This window comes from Mauremys mutica, chromosome 9, assembly GCF_020497125.1.
Source record: "Mauremys mutica isolate MM-2020 ecotype Southern chromosome 9, ASM2049712v1, whole genome shotgun sequence".
Classification (NCBI taxonomy): Eukaryota; Metazoa; Chordata; order Testudines; family Geoemydidae; genus Mauremys; species Mauremys mutica.
Window position 1 is genome coordinate 97,729,695 of NC_059080.1, and position 16,736 is coordinate 97,746,430.

The 16,736-nt window shown below is 55.1% G+C and overlaps 3 protein-coding genes across 13 annotated transcripts in view; 1 reads left to right on the top strand and 2 right to left on the bottom strand.

Moving 5' to 3' along the window:
- Positions 1–1,716, bottom strand: part of VWA5B2 (von Willebrand factor A domain containing 5B2) — a 66,396-nt gene extending 64,680 nt beyond the window's left edge. For 3 of the 10 annotated variants that reach the window (XM_045029979.1, XM_045029978.1, XM_045029977.1), the window contains exon 1: positions 639–1,206. Coding sequence is in view for 1 of the 10 variants with exons in the window: in XM_045029980.1 (XP_044885915.1) it covers positions 639–723 (85 nt within the window). In the remaining 9 variants the exon portion in view is untranslated. The other 7 variants (XM_045029980.1, XM_045029981.1, XM_045029967.1 and 4 more) reach the window with 6 other exon arrangements.
- On the top strand, positions 1,651–7,912 carry LOC123377282. Of its 2 annotated transcripts, none has more exons than XM_045029988.1 (3): positions 1,651–1,785; positions 3,985–4,059; positions 5,078–7,912. In XM_045029988.1, exon 3 carries the CDS (start codon positions 5,099–5,101, stop codon positions 6,272–6,274), a length of 1,176 nt encoding a protein of 391 aa, XP_044885923.1. In that variant the 5' UTR covers positions 1,651–1,785; positions 3,985–4,059; positions 5,078–5,098; the 3' UTR covers positions 6,275–7,912. The 2 variants fall into 2 exon arrangements, with proteins under 2 accessions (XP_044885923.1, XP_044885922.1); XM_045029987.1 differs by having other exon boundaries at positions 1,652–1,785; positions 3,985–4,038.
- A 189-nt stretch (positions 7,913–8,101) lies between these two features.
- On the bottom strand, positions 8,102–16,205 carry LOC123377283 (PHD finger protein 23A-like). Its single transcript, XM_045029989.1, has 5 exons — positions 15,918–16,205; positions 11,732–11,824; positions 10,892–11,498; positions 10,484–10,531; positions 8,102–10,173 (listed from the first exon to the last, which is right to left on the bottom strand). The coding sequence occupies exons 1-5, from the start codon at positions 16,050–16,052 to the stop codon at positions 9,947–9,949; spliced, it is 1,110 nt and encodes a 369-aa protein (XP_044885924.1). The 5' UTR covers positions 16,053–16,205; the 3' UTR covers positions 8,102–9,946.
- Between the last annotated feature and the right edge of the window lie 531 nt (positions 16,206–16,736).

Genomic DNA, 16,736 nt, shown 5'->3' on the forward strand with positions numbered 1-16,736 from the left:
GAAATTGGAGAGGGTACAGAAAAGAGCAACAAGAATGATTAATGGTCTAGAGAACATGACCTATGAAGGAAGGCTGAAAGAATTGGGTTTGTTTAGTTTGGAAAAAGGAAGACAGAGAGGGGACATGATAGCAGTTTTCAGGTATCTAAAAGAGTGTCATAAGGAGGAGAGAGAAAACGTGTTCATCTTAGCCTCTAAGGATAGAACAAGAAGCAATGGGCTTAAAATGCAGCAAGGGAGGTTTAGGTTGGACATTAGGAAAAAGTTCCTGTCAGGGTGGTTGAACACTGGAATAAACTACCTAGGGAGGTTGTGGAATCTCCATCTCTGGAGATATTTAAGAGTAGGTTAGATAAATGTCTATCCGGGATGGTCTAGACAGTATTTGGTCCTGCCATGAGGGCAGAGGACTGCACTTGATGACCTCTCGAGGTCCCTTCCAGCCCTAGAATCTATGAAAATATTCTGCCTAGAAACTCCATAGTCAGCATATCCCATTCAAGGGGCAGCAGGTTCAAGGGACAAGATCCCCAGTCTGTATGAGGCACTAACAGTCCCCAAATTTGACTGAGGAGCCAAGTTTGCCAGACCCTGAGAATTCTTCAGGGGAGAGGACAGTTCAGAAATAGAAGCCTCACCTGCTTCCTGCTCTCTCAGGACTTGGTTCCCATCATCCACCAAACTTTTATGAAGAATGCTTCCTGGCAGACAGCCCAGCAGCATCAGGGGAAGGCTGGAGAGCCATTTCAAGGGGATGAGATTGATCTGCTTCGCCCAGGGTGGTTTTATTTATTCTCTGCTGCCTGTGGACTCTCTGGAGCTAGTGAGTGCAGTCAGATCAGAGAGGGGCTACTCTTTGCTTAGTCCAGGTGAAACCCGAGTTTACGGGAGGGGTTGCTCAATCCAGCTCCTAGGGCAAATCACAACATTTGACATTGGCCATAACAGCCGAGCGGACAACTTCCTTTCTGCCCCCTCAGCTGGTGTTACTTCAGGGCATGGGTTGCAGGGGGAGAAGCTTGCCCTCTGACCTGCGCTGTATCTGCTATATTGAAAGAGGCCCTTGGTCTCTGGGACTAGCCACCTGACACCTTTCCCCAGCACTAAACCCACGCAGAGGGTGAGAGGCGCCAACCCCCGGGGAGAAGGGAAGGTCGGACAGAGCACCCCATCCCCCTCCGCTCCCATCTGAGTTCGTGGCTTGCAGGAGCGCGCTCACCCCGCTACTGAACGTTAACCCCCCGCCCCCACAAAGACACCCCGTGACACTGACAGAGCGACCCCTTCCCGCTCCCAGGCGGTGGGTTGCGCGCCCTCAAGTTGGGCCGGGGGGGGGGAAAGGAGCGGGGTGGTCACGTGACGCGAGCGGTTACGCGAACGGTTTTTTCTACAACCAAACTCCCGCATTTCCTCCGGGCTTTTTTGTTGTGCTCCCACCTTGCCCCGCCCCTCCGCCTAGCGTGACTGACGGACCCCGCCCCCCAGTGGTCTTCGAACCCCGCCCTCGCTTCTGCCTCGCAGCCAATGGCCTGCAAAGGACGTTTTAAGGAAGAGAGCGGAGGCACCTGATTGGCCGGACCATCCCGCTCACTATTTTGTTTAAAAAAAAGGCGGTGACGGTCGCTGTCGCTGATTGGCTCCGCGGGGCTACTTTAAGAGCCTCGCTGGGACTCAGCGCGCTCAGCGGAGGGGTTCGCGGCGTCGGGAGCGGCGCTGCTTCGTTCTCTCCATCGCTTCGTGTGGGAGCGGCCCGGCCCCGCCTCTTTCACCTCAGCTCCGCCTCAGGTAGGAGCGGGGTAAGCCCCCGAGGCAGCCCCCCCCCCGCCTGGGGTGCGGCCGTTGGCGGGCCGGGCGAGCGGACGCTCCCTGGCGCGTGCCCCGGAAGCCCCTTCCCCGGGGCCGCGCGCTGTCCGCCCTGCAGACAGATCTGTGGGCGCGGGTCGCCGCTGCACTAGGGCGGGCCCGAGCCGGGGCTCCCAACCCGGCGCGGGGCTGGAGTGACCTGTCCCGGCTCTGCCACGGGCCTAGTTCTGCCGCGTGCACCGACGCTGCAGCCAGTCACCGGGGGCTGGGGGGAGGCGCGCGCGCGCCGCCGGGGGCTGGACTTGGCTTCCCGGTGGCAGGGGGGCGTGTAGGCTGGAGGGCGGGGCTCAGTTCTGCGCGCGGGGGGAGGTGGGCGCTTGTAGCCCCTCCCTGCCGGGGGGCTGGGTTGAGACGGGCTCAGATCTCGGGGGTGGGGGCACTCGGCCTCTCTCAGGCTGTCTGAGGCTCAGGGGCTTGTAGCCCCAGACCTGGAGGGAGCAGCGCTCCCTGCCCGGCCCTAGCCCAGCTGGATGGGTCCCCTCGTCCTTCACAACACCCAGCCGGGCAGACTGGGGACACTGAACGGCTCTCTTGCTAAGAGATCCATGGAGCCCGCCCGGGCCAATTCACAGAGATCCTGAGCAGATGCTGTTAAATGGGTCCCTGAATGAGCCAGAGCTATAAATGGCTGAGATCAGTGACCTACAGACCAAAGGCTCCACTCCTTGGATTCTCTGGCCCCGACGTGGTCCTGTCAAACCGTGAATAATTCACAGGGATGGGGCTCAGCCTGAAATGAAACCTATCTTGTCCCTACAAACGCTATAGCTTTCACGGGCAAAGGGTGTCTTACTGAAATCCACAGATAGTTGGTTGGCAGGCCTATGAATGAGCCAGGGACTCTTTCTATAAGAGAACAAGTTTCATTTTTAAGTGAACAGGCTTGTTTTGAAGAGTCTGGGGGGGTGGGGATGATAGTGTAATCATGAAAAAATTATGTTTGGCTGCTTTGTGAATTGCAGCAGCAGAGTGTGGCATAAATAAACCCACTTCCCTGGACAGTCACACACATGGATGCAGACTAGAGCAGTTCAAGTCATCCTGACAGATATGCTGGACTTGTTGCTAGAGGGGAATATTTGAGTCATGGGAATCTGACCATTTTGTCTTGTCATAATCCTGGCACTGCAGTTGGGAAGACAGGCTGGCACCAGTGAGAAACATGGAGGGAGACACTAATTTGAGAGTGGCAAAGAAGAGTGGGTATCATGTGTGATCCCAAGAAAACTTTAGCATTCTAAAGATTATCATGAAATAAACTGCTGGGCCTGTTTGCAAAAATGACATTGGCATCCAGAAGCCCCAACCGAGCCACTAAACTGGGAAGAAAACCAGGATATGAAAGTAAAGGCCCTTACACCAGGTTGGAGAATGAGAATGGCCTGAGGGTTACTTGGGGATCAGGTACATTTCAACAGTAAAAATAGTGGTTACAGCTTTTCAGTTCTTTAATAACAATGTTAATTTTTGCCATGTCAATAGTTCCTGCTAACCCTCTCCCTGAGAACTAGTGAAATTGACTATCAACCCTTCTAAATCCAGAGTTCCCTAGTATGGAGGAGAGCAGGCAGAGAGGCATGTTTGTTAAAGGGGACTCTGCTGTTGGCTCTTAACTTTTACTGCCAGAAAGGGAAGTGAAATCCCAATGCATCCATAATTTCAGAGGCTTGATTTCTGAGAAGTGATGCAGCAAGTGGGCCTTTCATAGTGGGGCAGACATAGAGACCTGGTTCTCCCAGGAAGCAATTGAGTATTTGCTATGGCTTGGTTTGTTACTTTAGGGTGCTGAGACAGAGGATTACAATGCTTATTTATCTGCACTGTAGCTGGGCATGACCCTTCATAGGCCAGCAGAGAGGGAGTCTTTGCTCCAGGAGCCTCTAATTTACTCTTGAGTGTCTTTGTTTAATAATCAGTACAGTGTGGTCAGAAGCAGCTTGGACAAGTAAAAGTATCCTGGACTAGGAGACAAGAAATCAGTTCCACTTCTGGCACAGACACCTGCTCTCCAACAGCCTTGGCCAAGTCACTTCACACTCTGCCTCAGTTGGTCCCTCTGCATCATGGAGATGTACTTTCTTGATCTTAATTCCTACTGTTTATCTTTTGTATTTCTTGCAGATTAGACAGAGAATCTCTGTGGAGGCCTTTGTCCTGCAGGTTGCTACTGCTGTGGTAAGGGTTACACACCTAAAGGTGAGGGTTGGTGGGTTTGAAAATCCAAGAAAATGTTACTATGTTATTGGGCTTTAAGATTTTGAAGAGGTATTTACAAACAACTTGTAAAGAGTAACAGACCTGTGGAACACAAGCTCATGTATCCAGTTCCTGCTGGTCTGAGTGTCCTGGGTTTGGTCTGAGCCCTTGGGCACCTTTCACTGCCTTCTGGCCTGTTCCTCTTGGTGCTGGTAGTGGAAAGGGCTGGCCGCCTCTGCTTAGAGACCCATCCCTTATAAGACAGTGCTGCAAGATAGGAAGAGGTCTAGTTTTGAGCTCCCTGCCCCTTCAGATTGTGTAGAGACCATTCAGTCAATGGCCCTACCAGTAGAAAACCCATTGTTCCAGTAGGAAAGAGTCAGTCAGTGTTGATGTCCCTTGATTACTCTCAACTTCTCAGATTGTCCACTAACTGTCAAGGCTGTGCTACAAAATGGGTGTTCTAATGAGCTGTATTGATATGAAGTTTTCAATCACAAAAGGTGTTCACAAAACAATGGGATTCACAATGACTCAGACATCTCCCTAAACTTTCACATTAGGTATTACATTCCATCACGGCTCCAGCTCCCATGGGACAGCCCTAGCTGATACCTACTCCTTCCCTGAACCCTCTCTGGGTTAGCTCCAGTTCAGTTCTGGGCTGGCTTCATTGGTCAGAACCATGCATACTATGGAGTTGTAGGCCCTAAGACCCAGCTTGCTGCAGAGAGGTCAGACATCACACAGCCTTAAAGAGGGATAAAGGGAGGGGTCAGGCATTGATGCACTTGCATGATCCTTACATCTTGGCTTGCCTGGGGACTGCACAGAAGTGTCAAACAGCCTAATACAGAGATAGACGCATTCTTGCAGAGGGCTGCAGGATGTCCTGCCTACATGAGGAGAGAAGGGATGTGTAACCCACCTGAAGCCTCAAGCATAGTAGCTCCTGCCAGAGCTGGGAAACTGATCTGGTCTAGGAATGTACATTCATCTTTCTCTTGTGCTCTCACAGTGTGACCCTGGACACTGAATAATGGGGAGACCCAGGAAAAACCCTGACAGCACAGCCTCACCTCGTCAGGCGGCAACTGTGCCCAGAGCCACCCCAGCAGCACCCCGTTCCTCTGCTGCCTCTACCCAGGCCAAGACAACACCCACAGCCAGCCGACCTAAGAGTGCTCAGGCTGCTGGGAGTTCAGGCACCAGCAGGGCACAGACAGACAAGCCAGCCAGCAGCACCACTGCCAGAAGAGCCGGGCAAAGCTCTTCCCAATCAAGGGCCACTGCAGCACATGACAGTGATCAAGGAGACACCAAGATAAGCTACAGAGTGACAGCTAAGAACCCCACAGTAACTAGTGGAGGGAAACCTTGCTCCACAACAGCTAAAGCACCTGCTGGTGCTGACCCCTGCCTGGGAGGGAGTCAATCCAGCCGCTCTCAGGCCAGTACCACTGACCGGGGCAAAGCAAGCAAATTTTCCTCCCTGCTGACAAGAGAAGATGTGGTGAAAGTGGAGAGGGAAACCCGGGGCCAGAGGGATAATCCCAAGTGGTACGAGTGGCGGGAAAACCGAATCACAGCCTCAGTCGCACCCAGGATCGCTAACAGCAAGTTTGTCAATGGCAAGAGCTCAGAGGTGCCCCAGTCTTATCTCAAGGATGTGGTGAGCTCCGGTTCCAAAATGCAGACACCAGCCATGTCCTGGGGCACCCAAAATGAGAAAAAGGCAGTGCAGGCATATGAGGAGCTCCAGTCCAGGAGGACAGGTAGGTCTGTGAAGGTGGAGGATTGTGGCCTCTTCATTCACCCAGGGAAGGAGTGGCTCGCAGCCAGCCCAGATGGAATTGTCAGAGAAGCAGGTACAGAAAAGCTACTGGAGGTCAAGTGTCCCTATAAGCACAGAGACAAGACAGTGAAAGAGGCCTGTAAGGACAAAGCCTTCTGTCTGGAAGTGGATGGTGAGTCCTACTCCTTGAAGAAAGACCATCCCTACTACACTCAGCTGCAGTGCGAAATGGCAACAACAGGCTTTGACAGGGCTGACTTGGTGGTTCACACCAACAAAGATACAGTCATCACCCCAGTGGACTTTGATGCAGGGTTCTGGGAGAAAACTGAGCCCAAGCTGGAGAAGTTCTACACAGAGGCTGTGATTCCCCACCTGGATGAGAAGAGAAGCAACTCAGTTTGGGCTAAGGAAGAATAAAGTAGCAGGGACATCTGGCTGCTACCCCACCAGGGACTTGTCTTCACCATCTGCCATGATAGATTTAATGGACTATCTCTGGTTCTGCTCTAACAGAACTGTGGGATCTAGAACATGCCTGCTAAGCCTAGACTTTTCCTTCTAATTTAGATTGTAAGCTCCATGGGGGCAAGGATAGTATTTACCTTTGTTTCCTAGTGGCATGGAGAGACAGCCAATGATTTAATGGTTCTGTCCTAGCTGCAGAACAAATACTGTGGGCATTTGGTGTTGTGGCAGTGATGTGTGTGCAGACAAGTTCACTGTTCTCTCAACATCTGCCTTTGAATTTATGCCAGTGGCAGGGAGGTAGGGCAGTTTGCGTTATCTGTAGGGAAATGGGTTGTCATACTTAGCCTGTGGAGGGGGTGGGGTTCCATTTAATGAGCTGGAGTACAAGTCCTGGACTAAACTTGAATTTTAGTCCCCCGAGGACTCCTTGCTATTGTCAGTGGCAGGCTTTTTGAAGATAAAAGGTAAGGTATGGCCTTTAGGGTTCTCAAACTTTTATATGGGTGACCCCTTCCACATAGCAAGCCTCTGTGACACACCCCCCATAAAGTGTTAACACTTGTGTATTAACACCATTATAAATGCTGGTGGCAAAGTGGAGTTTGGAGTGGAGGCTGACAGCTTGTGAACCTTAAGTTTGAGAACCCCTACTTTATAGGGTAACTAAATTGTAGTTATGTGCCTTAGTGTCAATGCAGCATCACACACAGCTGTTTCTTCCAATGCTGTCTTGTATTCACTCCCACCCTCTTTCCCTGAGAGAGTAATTGCTGATCATTTCAACAGGTTAACTGCTTACATTTAAAATATAGTTTAGCTTTAGCATCAATCTTGCCCCCCATAAGAATGTGGGGGAAGGGGCTTCCATCTCAGAGCTATTCTTTCAAGGGTGACCCAAGTAACAACACCACCAAGAGATTTCCTGGACTTTAATTTCCTGGAAGTTAATTTCTCTAGTAGCAGACCATATCATATGCATAACAATAGTATGGAGAGGTGCCTTGATGTTTGAAATCACTATTTTGTTCAAATCAATCCTGTTTTGATTAAAATTATCTAAACAGACCATTTTTTGGGTGTATTATTGGAGTTTTTTTTTAGAGGAGGCTTTAGCTTGAGCTCTAAGTCACCACAGAGGCCAGGATAGGGCATGTGAGGGGTGTCTGGTCACCTAAGATAGGGCTGGCATTTTGACATGCTGCCACAGATATGCTCAGCAGTGTGGTAGAAGGGGGTTGTGCCTGCCTCCCAGTTAAAGGGATGCTTTACCTTAGGTGAGGGAGATGCCCCATTTCCTTAATTTTCCTTTCTACAGCATGAGTGTCAGACCACTGCCATGTAATCAATAGTGATTGCACTTCTCAAATACTTAAACAGCAAGCCTGTTGGCATCACAGATGAGGAAAAATGCCATCAGTCCTGGCTAGAATCTCACCCCACCTGACTAGCACATATGGTCTAATCCTAGATTTTAGTACCCCAGCTGATAGTCTCCTGCATTTTCAAGGGGAGACTGTGTGTAACCCTCACCCATCTGAGAGCCCTGGTGTTCTAACATTTCTCTTTGCTCAATGTCCCTGAGTTAACATCTCTTCTCCAGGGCACCAGGCTTTGGATTTTTAATTCCCCAGCATCCACCAAATTCTCAAAGATGACTCCATGGTAGAAAGGACAGGACTAGGGGCTCCTCTCCCTCCCAGCACAGCCCAAGGAAATAGTCACAAACTTATACAAGGGAGTTACAGGTGAGGTCATGAAAAAATAAGGCCACAAGGGTTATGGCAAAAGTACTTTATTATATACATATTCCACCCACACTCCCAAGAATTTGCTATTTTACATAATTTCAATAAAAGTTAGTATAAACTATAAAAGTGTAAAGCATTTCAGGGGCCTAAACTTCCCCCCACAGGAGAGGGGTACAAGGAGCAAACCCTTCCAGAGGGACAGGGACATTGCTGACTGATGATGACTCATGGCAGCCAAGTACACAAGTTTGGAAAAATAGGAATTGTGATCTTAGGTTCCTTTCATTTCCCTCCACCCCAAGCAGCAGAGGTCCAGCTCAGTACCAACATGCAGCACAAGAGTCAGAACACCTGCAGTTTATATGACTAAATCAAGTGCCTCCAGCACAGGGAGAGCAGCATCTTTGAAATGCAGCATAGAAGGTGCAGAAGGCACATGGGTCTGGTTCTTTGGTGGGTGGGTAAAAGGAGAATTAGAAGATAGAATTTAATACTTAGTACATGTGGAGCAGCCAGCTCAGTCATGTCCTCCTTGGGGAGAGAGAGAAGAGCAAGTATCCTGTCTACAAATGTAAAGGTGTGTTCATAGCAGGCACATCCACTTTAAGAGGCAGCAATTTGCATAGTGGATAAGGCTCACAAAAGACCCCATGTCTGTCTGAGACACTAACATTCCTCAAACTTCAGTAAGGAGCCTAGACTGCTAATTCTTCACAGGATTGGACAATTCAGACAAGCTTCACTTTCTTTCTGCTGTCAGGACTTTGTTCACATCATTCAGCAAGGGTGCTTCCTGGGAGACAGCCCAGTGCACAACAGCAGGGGAAGTCCTGAGAGCCATTGCCTAGGGTCTGCTTGTGGACTCTCCCTCTCATGAGTTTCCAACGGTTCTCCTCCCCTCCCCCCAACCTGTTTTGGGCTCCTGCCACAATTCCTTAAGTCCCCTCATACAGGAGACTACAGTGCAACTGGAAGTTTGGGAGCAGAGGACTCCATTTTACAGTTTAGCAAGAATTGTTTTATAATTTTCTAAACATCTGTTACAAATTATTTACAGTCACCATTAATATTTACAGTAACCACACACTGCCCTTCTCTTCCCAACCTCAAGCTAGTGAGTGCAGTCAGAGGCTTCTCTTTGCTTACTCCACACGAAGCAAGTTTGAAGGCAGGGGTGCTCAACTCAGGTCCAGATGTCCACATCACTGTAAGTGACAGGCTATGAGAGCACAGAGGACAACTTCCTCCCCCGCCCCCCAAAGGGTGTCACTCCAGAGCATGGTTTGTAGTGGGAGAGGCTTGTGCACTCAACAAACCAGATACAGCCCAGATTAAAGATGACAGTGTGGGGGAAGAGGGGGGCACTAGCCACCTGACAACTTTCACCAGCACTAAACTCACTCTTAAGGTTGTCACAGGAAAGGAATTGGGCACCAGTGGGATAACCACCCTTGGGATAAGTCTAAGCAGTCACCATACCAGAGGGAAACTACTTGGACTAGGCTCTCCTGGATTGCCTGGGGGAAAGGCACTGAGCCCCATGTGTATTACAACAGGAAGGTTTCTGGCTGACCTACTGCACTGGATTCCATTGAGAGAGACTTCTGCTGGGCCCCACTGCACTGGCAAAACTGATGTCTCAGCTACATAGTTTACATGATCTCCACAAGAGAGATTATTCCTCCTGGAGTGAGTCTCAACATGCCAGCTTCCTGGAGTTGGAAGTACAGGGGGCATGCCCAACACAATGCTCCCACTTTCCAGTGCCACAGGCCTCCTATAATCACTGTGCATTGATTGTCTAGCCAACTTGGGCTATAGTCTTAGAACAAAGGGCCCCCGCCCACAATCACCATATCTCTGGGGGAGAGGATCAGTCACAGAAGCGTTTGCGGGGCACTGTTCTGGCTCGGTTTGAGCGACGGATCTCTTGTTTGGCGTCACGGCATCTCTGGCAGATGAAGACCTCAGGCACATTGGATTTGCGAATCTTGGCGCAAGAGAGATGGATCCAGGTGGTGCATTCATTACACTCTATCATAGGTCTCCCTGCAAAGGGCTTCAGGCAGAAGCAGGTTATCAGGTCCCAAGCATCATCCTCTAGATGGGGAGAGACAGACCTCCATCAAAAAATGCAAGACAAGCCCAGTTTATAGCATAAGATTTTGCACACAGGAAGGCAGTATACATTGTCCCAGGAGCATGAAGGCCTATAGGGCTCAGCACTGACCCCCACAGATGATTAGTGATGAGCTCTGAAGGAAACCCAGGCCCATCCTATGCTGGCCTGCATTCTCCCATCTGGTTCAATCCACACCCATTTCAGGAAGAAGCCCAGCAGCAAAGCAAGACTCCCAGATCCCTGTGCTGGAGAGGCTGCCAGTACCACACATAATGGGGTTCAACTCACCTTCTGATTTGGTGTTGTGAGGTGCCACTGTGAATTCCACAGGTGAAGCTGCAAAAGGGAAAAGAGCAATTAAAATCAGTCAAAGGGTTAGTTTGAGAGAGTCTCCCAAGCTGAAGAATGAGTCTGACTCTAGCCCTGTTTCCATCAGGGGAAAGAAGGACTCTGACAGGCTGAGACCCAAACCTTGATTTTATGCTTTGCAGTTCCCCTACTTCACCTCTTGTTGGGTGAGGCTAGGACTCCAGTAGCTGTGGGCTCCCCACAATGCAACTGAACCTACATTGGAACATAATGTAGCTTTGCAGTGATAAAGCATTGACATAACCACCTATCCAGACCAGGGACATCTGCCCCTCTTTTCCCATAGACCCCTCCACACTCGCCATACAAACTAGCTTGGGATCTTACAATTGAGCTGGGAGCTGACACTGCTTGTACCCTCCTCCTCTTTGCTTTGATCCACAGTATTCTGACAGCTGGAGCTCCTCCTCTCCTCAGGGCATGATTCCTGCTCCTTTGGTCGAAAGTAGCCTCCTACTGGCACCTCACTCCCCTGAACCCCATGTGTCCAGTCCTTTTCTTCCTTCATGAACTCCTCCAACAGGGATTTGGGTCGGAGCTCGCCAGCTGGGACAACCAAGGACTCAAGACATTTTCCCATTACATAAGGCGCCTGCTCCTCTAGTACAGCTGACTCTTTCCTTTGCTGTTGAACATCACTTAAATTCTTCGTGCCAGCCAGCATCATCTTCTGTTCCATCTCTTGATCCAAGATGAGCTTCTTTGCAGATAGTTTCTTCTTGGTTTGCTGGGGCTGGACTGCATAGAAACTGCTGGGGAAGTCGGGGCAGTTCAGGAACAGGTTGCCGCCTTTGTACTTGGCATTCCTGATCCTCCCCTCATCTGGCAGTACTTGGGAATCAGAGGAATGGGATGAGGCCCAGCTGTCACTGTCCTGAGTGCTGCCTGTGCTGTTCTGGGGACTCATGCTGCCTCCAAGGCTCCAGGGTTCATTCTGTAAGGACAAAGAAAAGCACATAGGATCTGCACAAGACCACACCAACGATGTGATGTTCTTGGAGTTATTGGGGGAGGGAAGGAGACGTAAGCGGGAGAAAAGACACAGCAGGAAGTCCCCAAACCTCAGTGCCAAGAAAGAAAGGAGAGGTGCCAGGTCTGTCTCCCAGGACATTGGCCCCTTCACACAACACAAAACAATGGCACAACGCACACACCAATCTGTTTTACCTCCTCGGGGTAGGGGATGTAGCCAGCATAGGCCAACACAAAGGTGCAGAACTGGTTGAAGTCTTCCACGGTTCTTTGTCTTTTTTGTGGTGGCTGCAAAAAATGACATTTTATTGATTAGTCTCTCCACCGCCAGCCTCAGACTTGATGGCTAGAAAAAAATTTGACGAAACATTGTCTGTAGTTAAAGGCCAAGCTGGCAATGACCAAATCTTATGCTACAAGATGCCACTGTGGGAGTCAGAAAGAACTGCATGTGCGACACCAGCCACCAAGTAACTCCATTATACATGTATCAGAGGGGTAGCTATGTTAGTCTGGATCTGTAAAAGCAGCAAAGAGTCCTGTGGCACCTTATAGACTAATGGACGTATTGGAGCATGAGCTTTCGTGGGTGAATATCCACTTCGTCGCATTCACCCACGAAAGCTCATGCTCCAATACGTCCGTTAGGTGCCACAGGACTCTTTGCTGCTTTTCCATTATACATCCAGCACATACAGCCCTGGAATGCCTGAGCAACATAACCCGCACACAGTCCGAGACTGCCTGAACGCCACCACAGAAGCCTGCAGTGCCCAGCCCACCAAGGCGACCCTCCTTTCTCCCAAACCAACCCATACATTCAGCATGCCTAGATGTTCCCTTTCAAAGATACACCCAGAACCTGCAGCCATAGCCCATTCACGCACCCCCACCACATCAAATCTACATGCACACAATGTGTAGAAAGGAAATATTTGAATATTGAGTTTCTACAAGGTTTCTAAACAGGGTGAACCCCTGAAGTTGTGGAAGAGCCCCCAGCAATGAGCTCCATTAATCTTCAGTCACTGGACTGGGGGGTTTGTAGCAGGGACCATGATCAGTGCCTAAGGAAATCCTTGGCTGAGATCCAGTGGGAAGGATAACAGGCCCCTACACAATTAAAACAGGAGCATTCAGACAAAGCCTTGAGCATTGGACTCTAGAGAACCATCCTGCCTGATCCCTGAGTCTACAGCTCTATGGAGGGGAATCAGAACAGCTATGCCACCATGGCAGGGGCACCTGAGAAGAGTTTCCTCTCAGGACAATCAAGTTGCCCATTACGGAACTCCAGAGTCCTACACAAAACAGCCTCTTGCACCCACCTCCTTCAAGACAAAGGGAAATAAAAGCATTGGATCCAATCCCAGCCAGTATGGGCACTTATCTGACTGACTGGGGATAGGCCACATGGGCACAGTGCTACCATTTACTTCAGCCAGGCAGTCCATGCCAGCCACCCAAGGGCAGTGAAAACTCATGGCTGAGCCTGCGTCAACACCAGCAGCTTGGCGGCCCCCTCCCTGCTAGTCTGCAGGCATCTAACACTTGGAACTACCAGAAAGGCCAACACTCCAGCCCCTCAATCCCAACTCTGAAGGGCAGTACCCCAAAGAGCAGAGGAGGAAGTTCATGATAAACACTGAGGGAAGCCTGGAATTTCTACAGCCCCGGGGCCTGGTCACATCCCAACCCCAGAGGTCTGACTCCACCCAACCACCTCTCTTCCCAAGGGCTGAAGGACAATCACTTCCAGCCATAGGGAGGGGCACCTGCCTCCTGGAGAGCAGGGGGAGAGGCCTTTAGTGCCTATGGTGGGTGGGAGGAGCCAACCAGTGGTGGCAGGGTTGGAAAGAGCATCTCCCCCCCCCACCCCACCCCCGAGTTACAGGCCTGAAGGAAAGAGCAGAGAGCATGCCCAGGACTACAGAAAGCTAACTTCCCTCAGCCACAAACACTCCTCCCAAAGGCCAGACCTCCCCCCTCACAAACACTGTCCAAAGCGTATCCCCACATGCTCCCCAGTGCCCAGACGCCCCCAAAACACACTGCCCAAAGCTTATCCCCACATGCTCCCCAGTGCCCAGACCCCCCCACATACACACTGTCCAAAGCTTATCCCCACATGCTCCCCAGTGCCCAGACCCCCCCACATACACACTGTCCAAAGCTTATCCCCACATGCTCCCCAGTGCCCAGACCCCCCCACATACACACTGTCCAAAGCTTATCCCCACATGCTCCCCAGTGCCCAGCCCCCCCAAAACACACTGCCCAAAGCTTATCCCCACATGCTCCCCAGTGCCCAGACCCCCCCCCAAACACACTGCCCAAAGCTTATCCCCACATGCTCCCCAGTGCCCAGCCCCCCCCAAACACACTGCCCAAAGCTTATCCCCACATGCTCCCCAGTGCCCAGCCCCCCCAAAACACACTGCCCAAAGCTTATCCCCACATGCTCCCCAGTGCCCAGCCCCCCCCAAACACACACCGCTGACACCTCCTGCGGAAGGGGCAGGTAGTGGAATAGCCTGTTAGCTGCGGCACCCAAGCCCGATCCACCGGGGGCCAGCCCGGCCAGGAGTCTGCCATTATGGATGCCAGAGACAGGCTGAGCCTGAGCCCGGCACCTTCCATGAAGAGCAGCCCCCGAGCCGCCCTCGGCCCAGAGCCCGAGACAGAGCAAGGAGTCCAGGAGGGGGAGGGGGAGGGGGTCCCTCCCGCCCCCGATATCTGATCCCGCCCAAGATGGCGCCCGCACAGCGCTCCCGGTCCTGCCCTGAGCCGGCCCCCACGGGGCCACTCCCCGCCGCAGGAGCGGCCCGGCGGATCCTCCGGAGGGAACCGAGGAGGGGCAGGGGCGGGCAGGCGCCGGAGCACCCCTCCTCCAAAACGTGTGGCGGCACCCACCGCTTTCGGGGTTCCCCCCCGAAACACCCCCGGCACACAGCCCCCCCCGCCTCAGCTACATCCCCGGCACACAGCCCCCCCCGCCTCAGCTACACCCCCGGCACACAGCCCCCCCCCCGCCTCAGCTACACCCCCGGCACACAGCCCCCCCACCCCCCAGCCGCCAGAAACCCCCCCCCCCGCACACAACCCCCCCGAGCCCCCCCACCTCAGCTACACCCCCGGCACACAGCCCCCCAGAGCCCCCCCCGCCCCTCAGCTACACCCCCGGCACACAGCCCCCCCGAGCCCCCCCCGCCCCTCAGCTACACCCCCGGCACACACAGCCCCCCCCCGCCTCAGCTACACCCCCGGCACACAGCCCCCCCACCCCCCAGCCGCCAGAAACCCCCCCCCCGCACACAACCCCCCAGAGCCCCCCCACCCCAGCTACACCCCCGGCACACAGCCCCCCCGAGCCCCCCCGCCCCTCAGCTACACCCCGGGCACACAGCCCCCCCCCCGCCTCAGCTACACCCCCAGCACACAGCCCCCCACCCCCCAGAACCTCCCCGCACACAGCCCCCCAGAGCCCCCCCGCCTCAGCTACACCCCCAGAACCACCCCCGCACACAGCCCCCCAGAGCCCCCCCGCCTCAGCTACACCCCCCGCACACAGCCCCCCAGAGCCCCCCGCCTCAGCTACACCCCCGGCACACAGCCCCCCCTGCCTCCCCCCGGAGCCTGGCGAGGCAAACAGCGTCCCCCCTCCTCACGACCCCCAAAACCCGGACCAGCGCACTCCGCCTCGCTCCACAGCCCCCTCCCCGGCCGGCTTGGCCCGCTGGCCCCCCACCTCCCCCCAAAGCCAAACCCAGCACACAAAGCGCCCCCCCCATAGCTTCCCCCCCAGCACACAGCACCCCTCCCCCCCAGGCACACGGCTGAGTCTTGCTCCAGTCTCCAGAGCTTGCCACGCAGCCCCCCCCAGCTCGTCCGCGCCTCACCCTGCCCCCCGCTCCAGAGCCTGGCACACAGCCCCCCCCCGCCGGCCCCCCACCCTGCCCCCCGCTCCAGAGCCTGGCACACAGCCCCCCCCGCCGGCCCGGCGCCCCCCAGCCCCTCACCCTGCCCCCCGCTCCAGAGCCTAGCACACAGCCCCCCCCCGCCGGCCCGGCGCCCCCCAGCCCCTCACCCTGCCCCCCGCTCCAGAGCCTGGCACACAGCCCCCCCCCGCCGGCCCGCCGCCCCCCAGCCCCTCACCCTGCCCCCCGCTCCAGAGCCTGGCACACAGCCCCCCCCCGCCGGCCCGCCGCCCCTCCCCCCAGAGCCTGGCACACAGGGTCCGGGTCCCCCAGAGCCCCCGGCACCAGCGGGCCCCTGCCGCCGCCGCCCCCCAGTCAGCACATGGAGCCCCCTCCCCGGGGCCCGAGCCTGCCCAGCCCCCACAGCCCGAGCGCCCGGCGCTCCCGCCCCGCCCCCGCCTCACCTCCTCGGGTCCGGGGGAGCCGGGGCTGGGCACGGGGCTGGCACCTGCCGGGGGAGAGGCGGGGGGCCAGCGATCGGCGCGGGGGGGCGACCCGGAGCCCGGCCGCCTCCCCCCTGCGAGCTCGTCGCCGCTCATCCCGCGGGGCGCGTGTGCCTGGGGCTGGCGGCGGGTTCCGGCTGCGCCCGGCGCGGGCTGCCTCGCTCCGGGGTGCGGGTCTCGGGGGCGCGGCCACCGCTCCGTCCCCGCCGCCGGCGCCTCGCTCCCGCCCGCTCCTCTCCGGCGCTGGAGCCCCGCCCGGCCGCTCCGGGGGGCGGGGGCGGAACCACCTGGTGGCGGGGAAGGGGGAGGAGGGGCCTGGAGCCGGCACAGGGCGGGGCGGCGCCCCGGCCCCTCGGCACTTGGACTCGCCCGTCAGCTGAGCGGCAGACCCGGGGCCTCCCCAGCCCCTGCGCCACCCCCGGGCTCGCGGCTTCCCGAGAACCCGGCGGGGGATCCGGCTCCGGAGCTCAGGCCCCGCCTGCCGCCCCTGTGCCCCGGCTCGGGCCCCCCGCCAGCCGGCCGCACAAGGGAAATGGAGGAGGGGCTGCGGGGGGGGGGCAGCCCCGGTCCCTCCTAGCTCCCCCTCCGCTGGGAGCCGAGCGCACCCGCCATCCCGGCCCAGGCACCCCCTCCAGGCTGGGGTCATTAACAAGGCAGGGAGAGGCCATAGGTACCGGCCACTTGGCAGGGGCTGGACCAGGGATCCGACAGCTCCTACAGGTTTTGGGCGAAAATGACGCTACCTCTAGCAGCAGCTCCTGGGCCTCCCTACCCCCGCTG

Bases quoted from the DNA above. Each gene is read 5' to 3' on its own strand.
- LOC123377282 (XM_045029988.1), top strand. From the start codon at position 5,099: ATGGGGAGACCCAGGAAAAACCCTGACAGCACAGCCTCACCTCGTCAG.
- LOC123377283 (XM_045029989.1), bottom strand. From the start codon at position 16,052: ATGAGCGGCGACGAGCTCGCAGGGGGGAGGCGGCCGGGCTCCGGGTCG. The intron at 11,499-11,731 runs GTAAAACAGATT...TTGTCCTTACAG, and splicing joins ACATCCCCTACCCCGAGGAG to AATGAACCCTGGAGCCTTGG. The intron at 10,174-10,483 runs GTGAGTTGAACC...CTCCCCATCTAG, and splicing joins TCACAACACCAAATCAGAAG to AGGATGATGCTTGGGACCTG.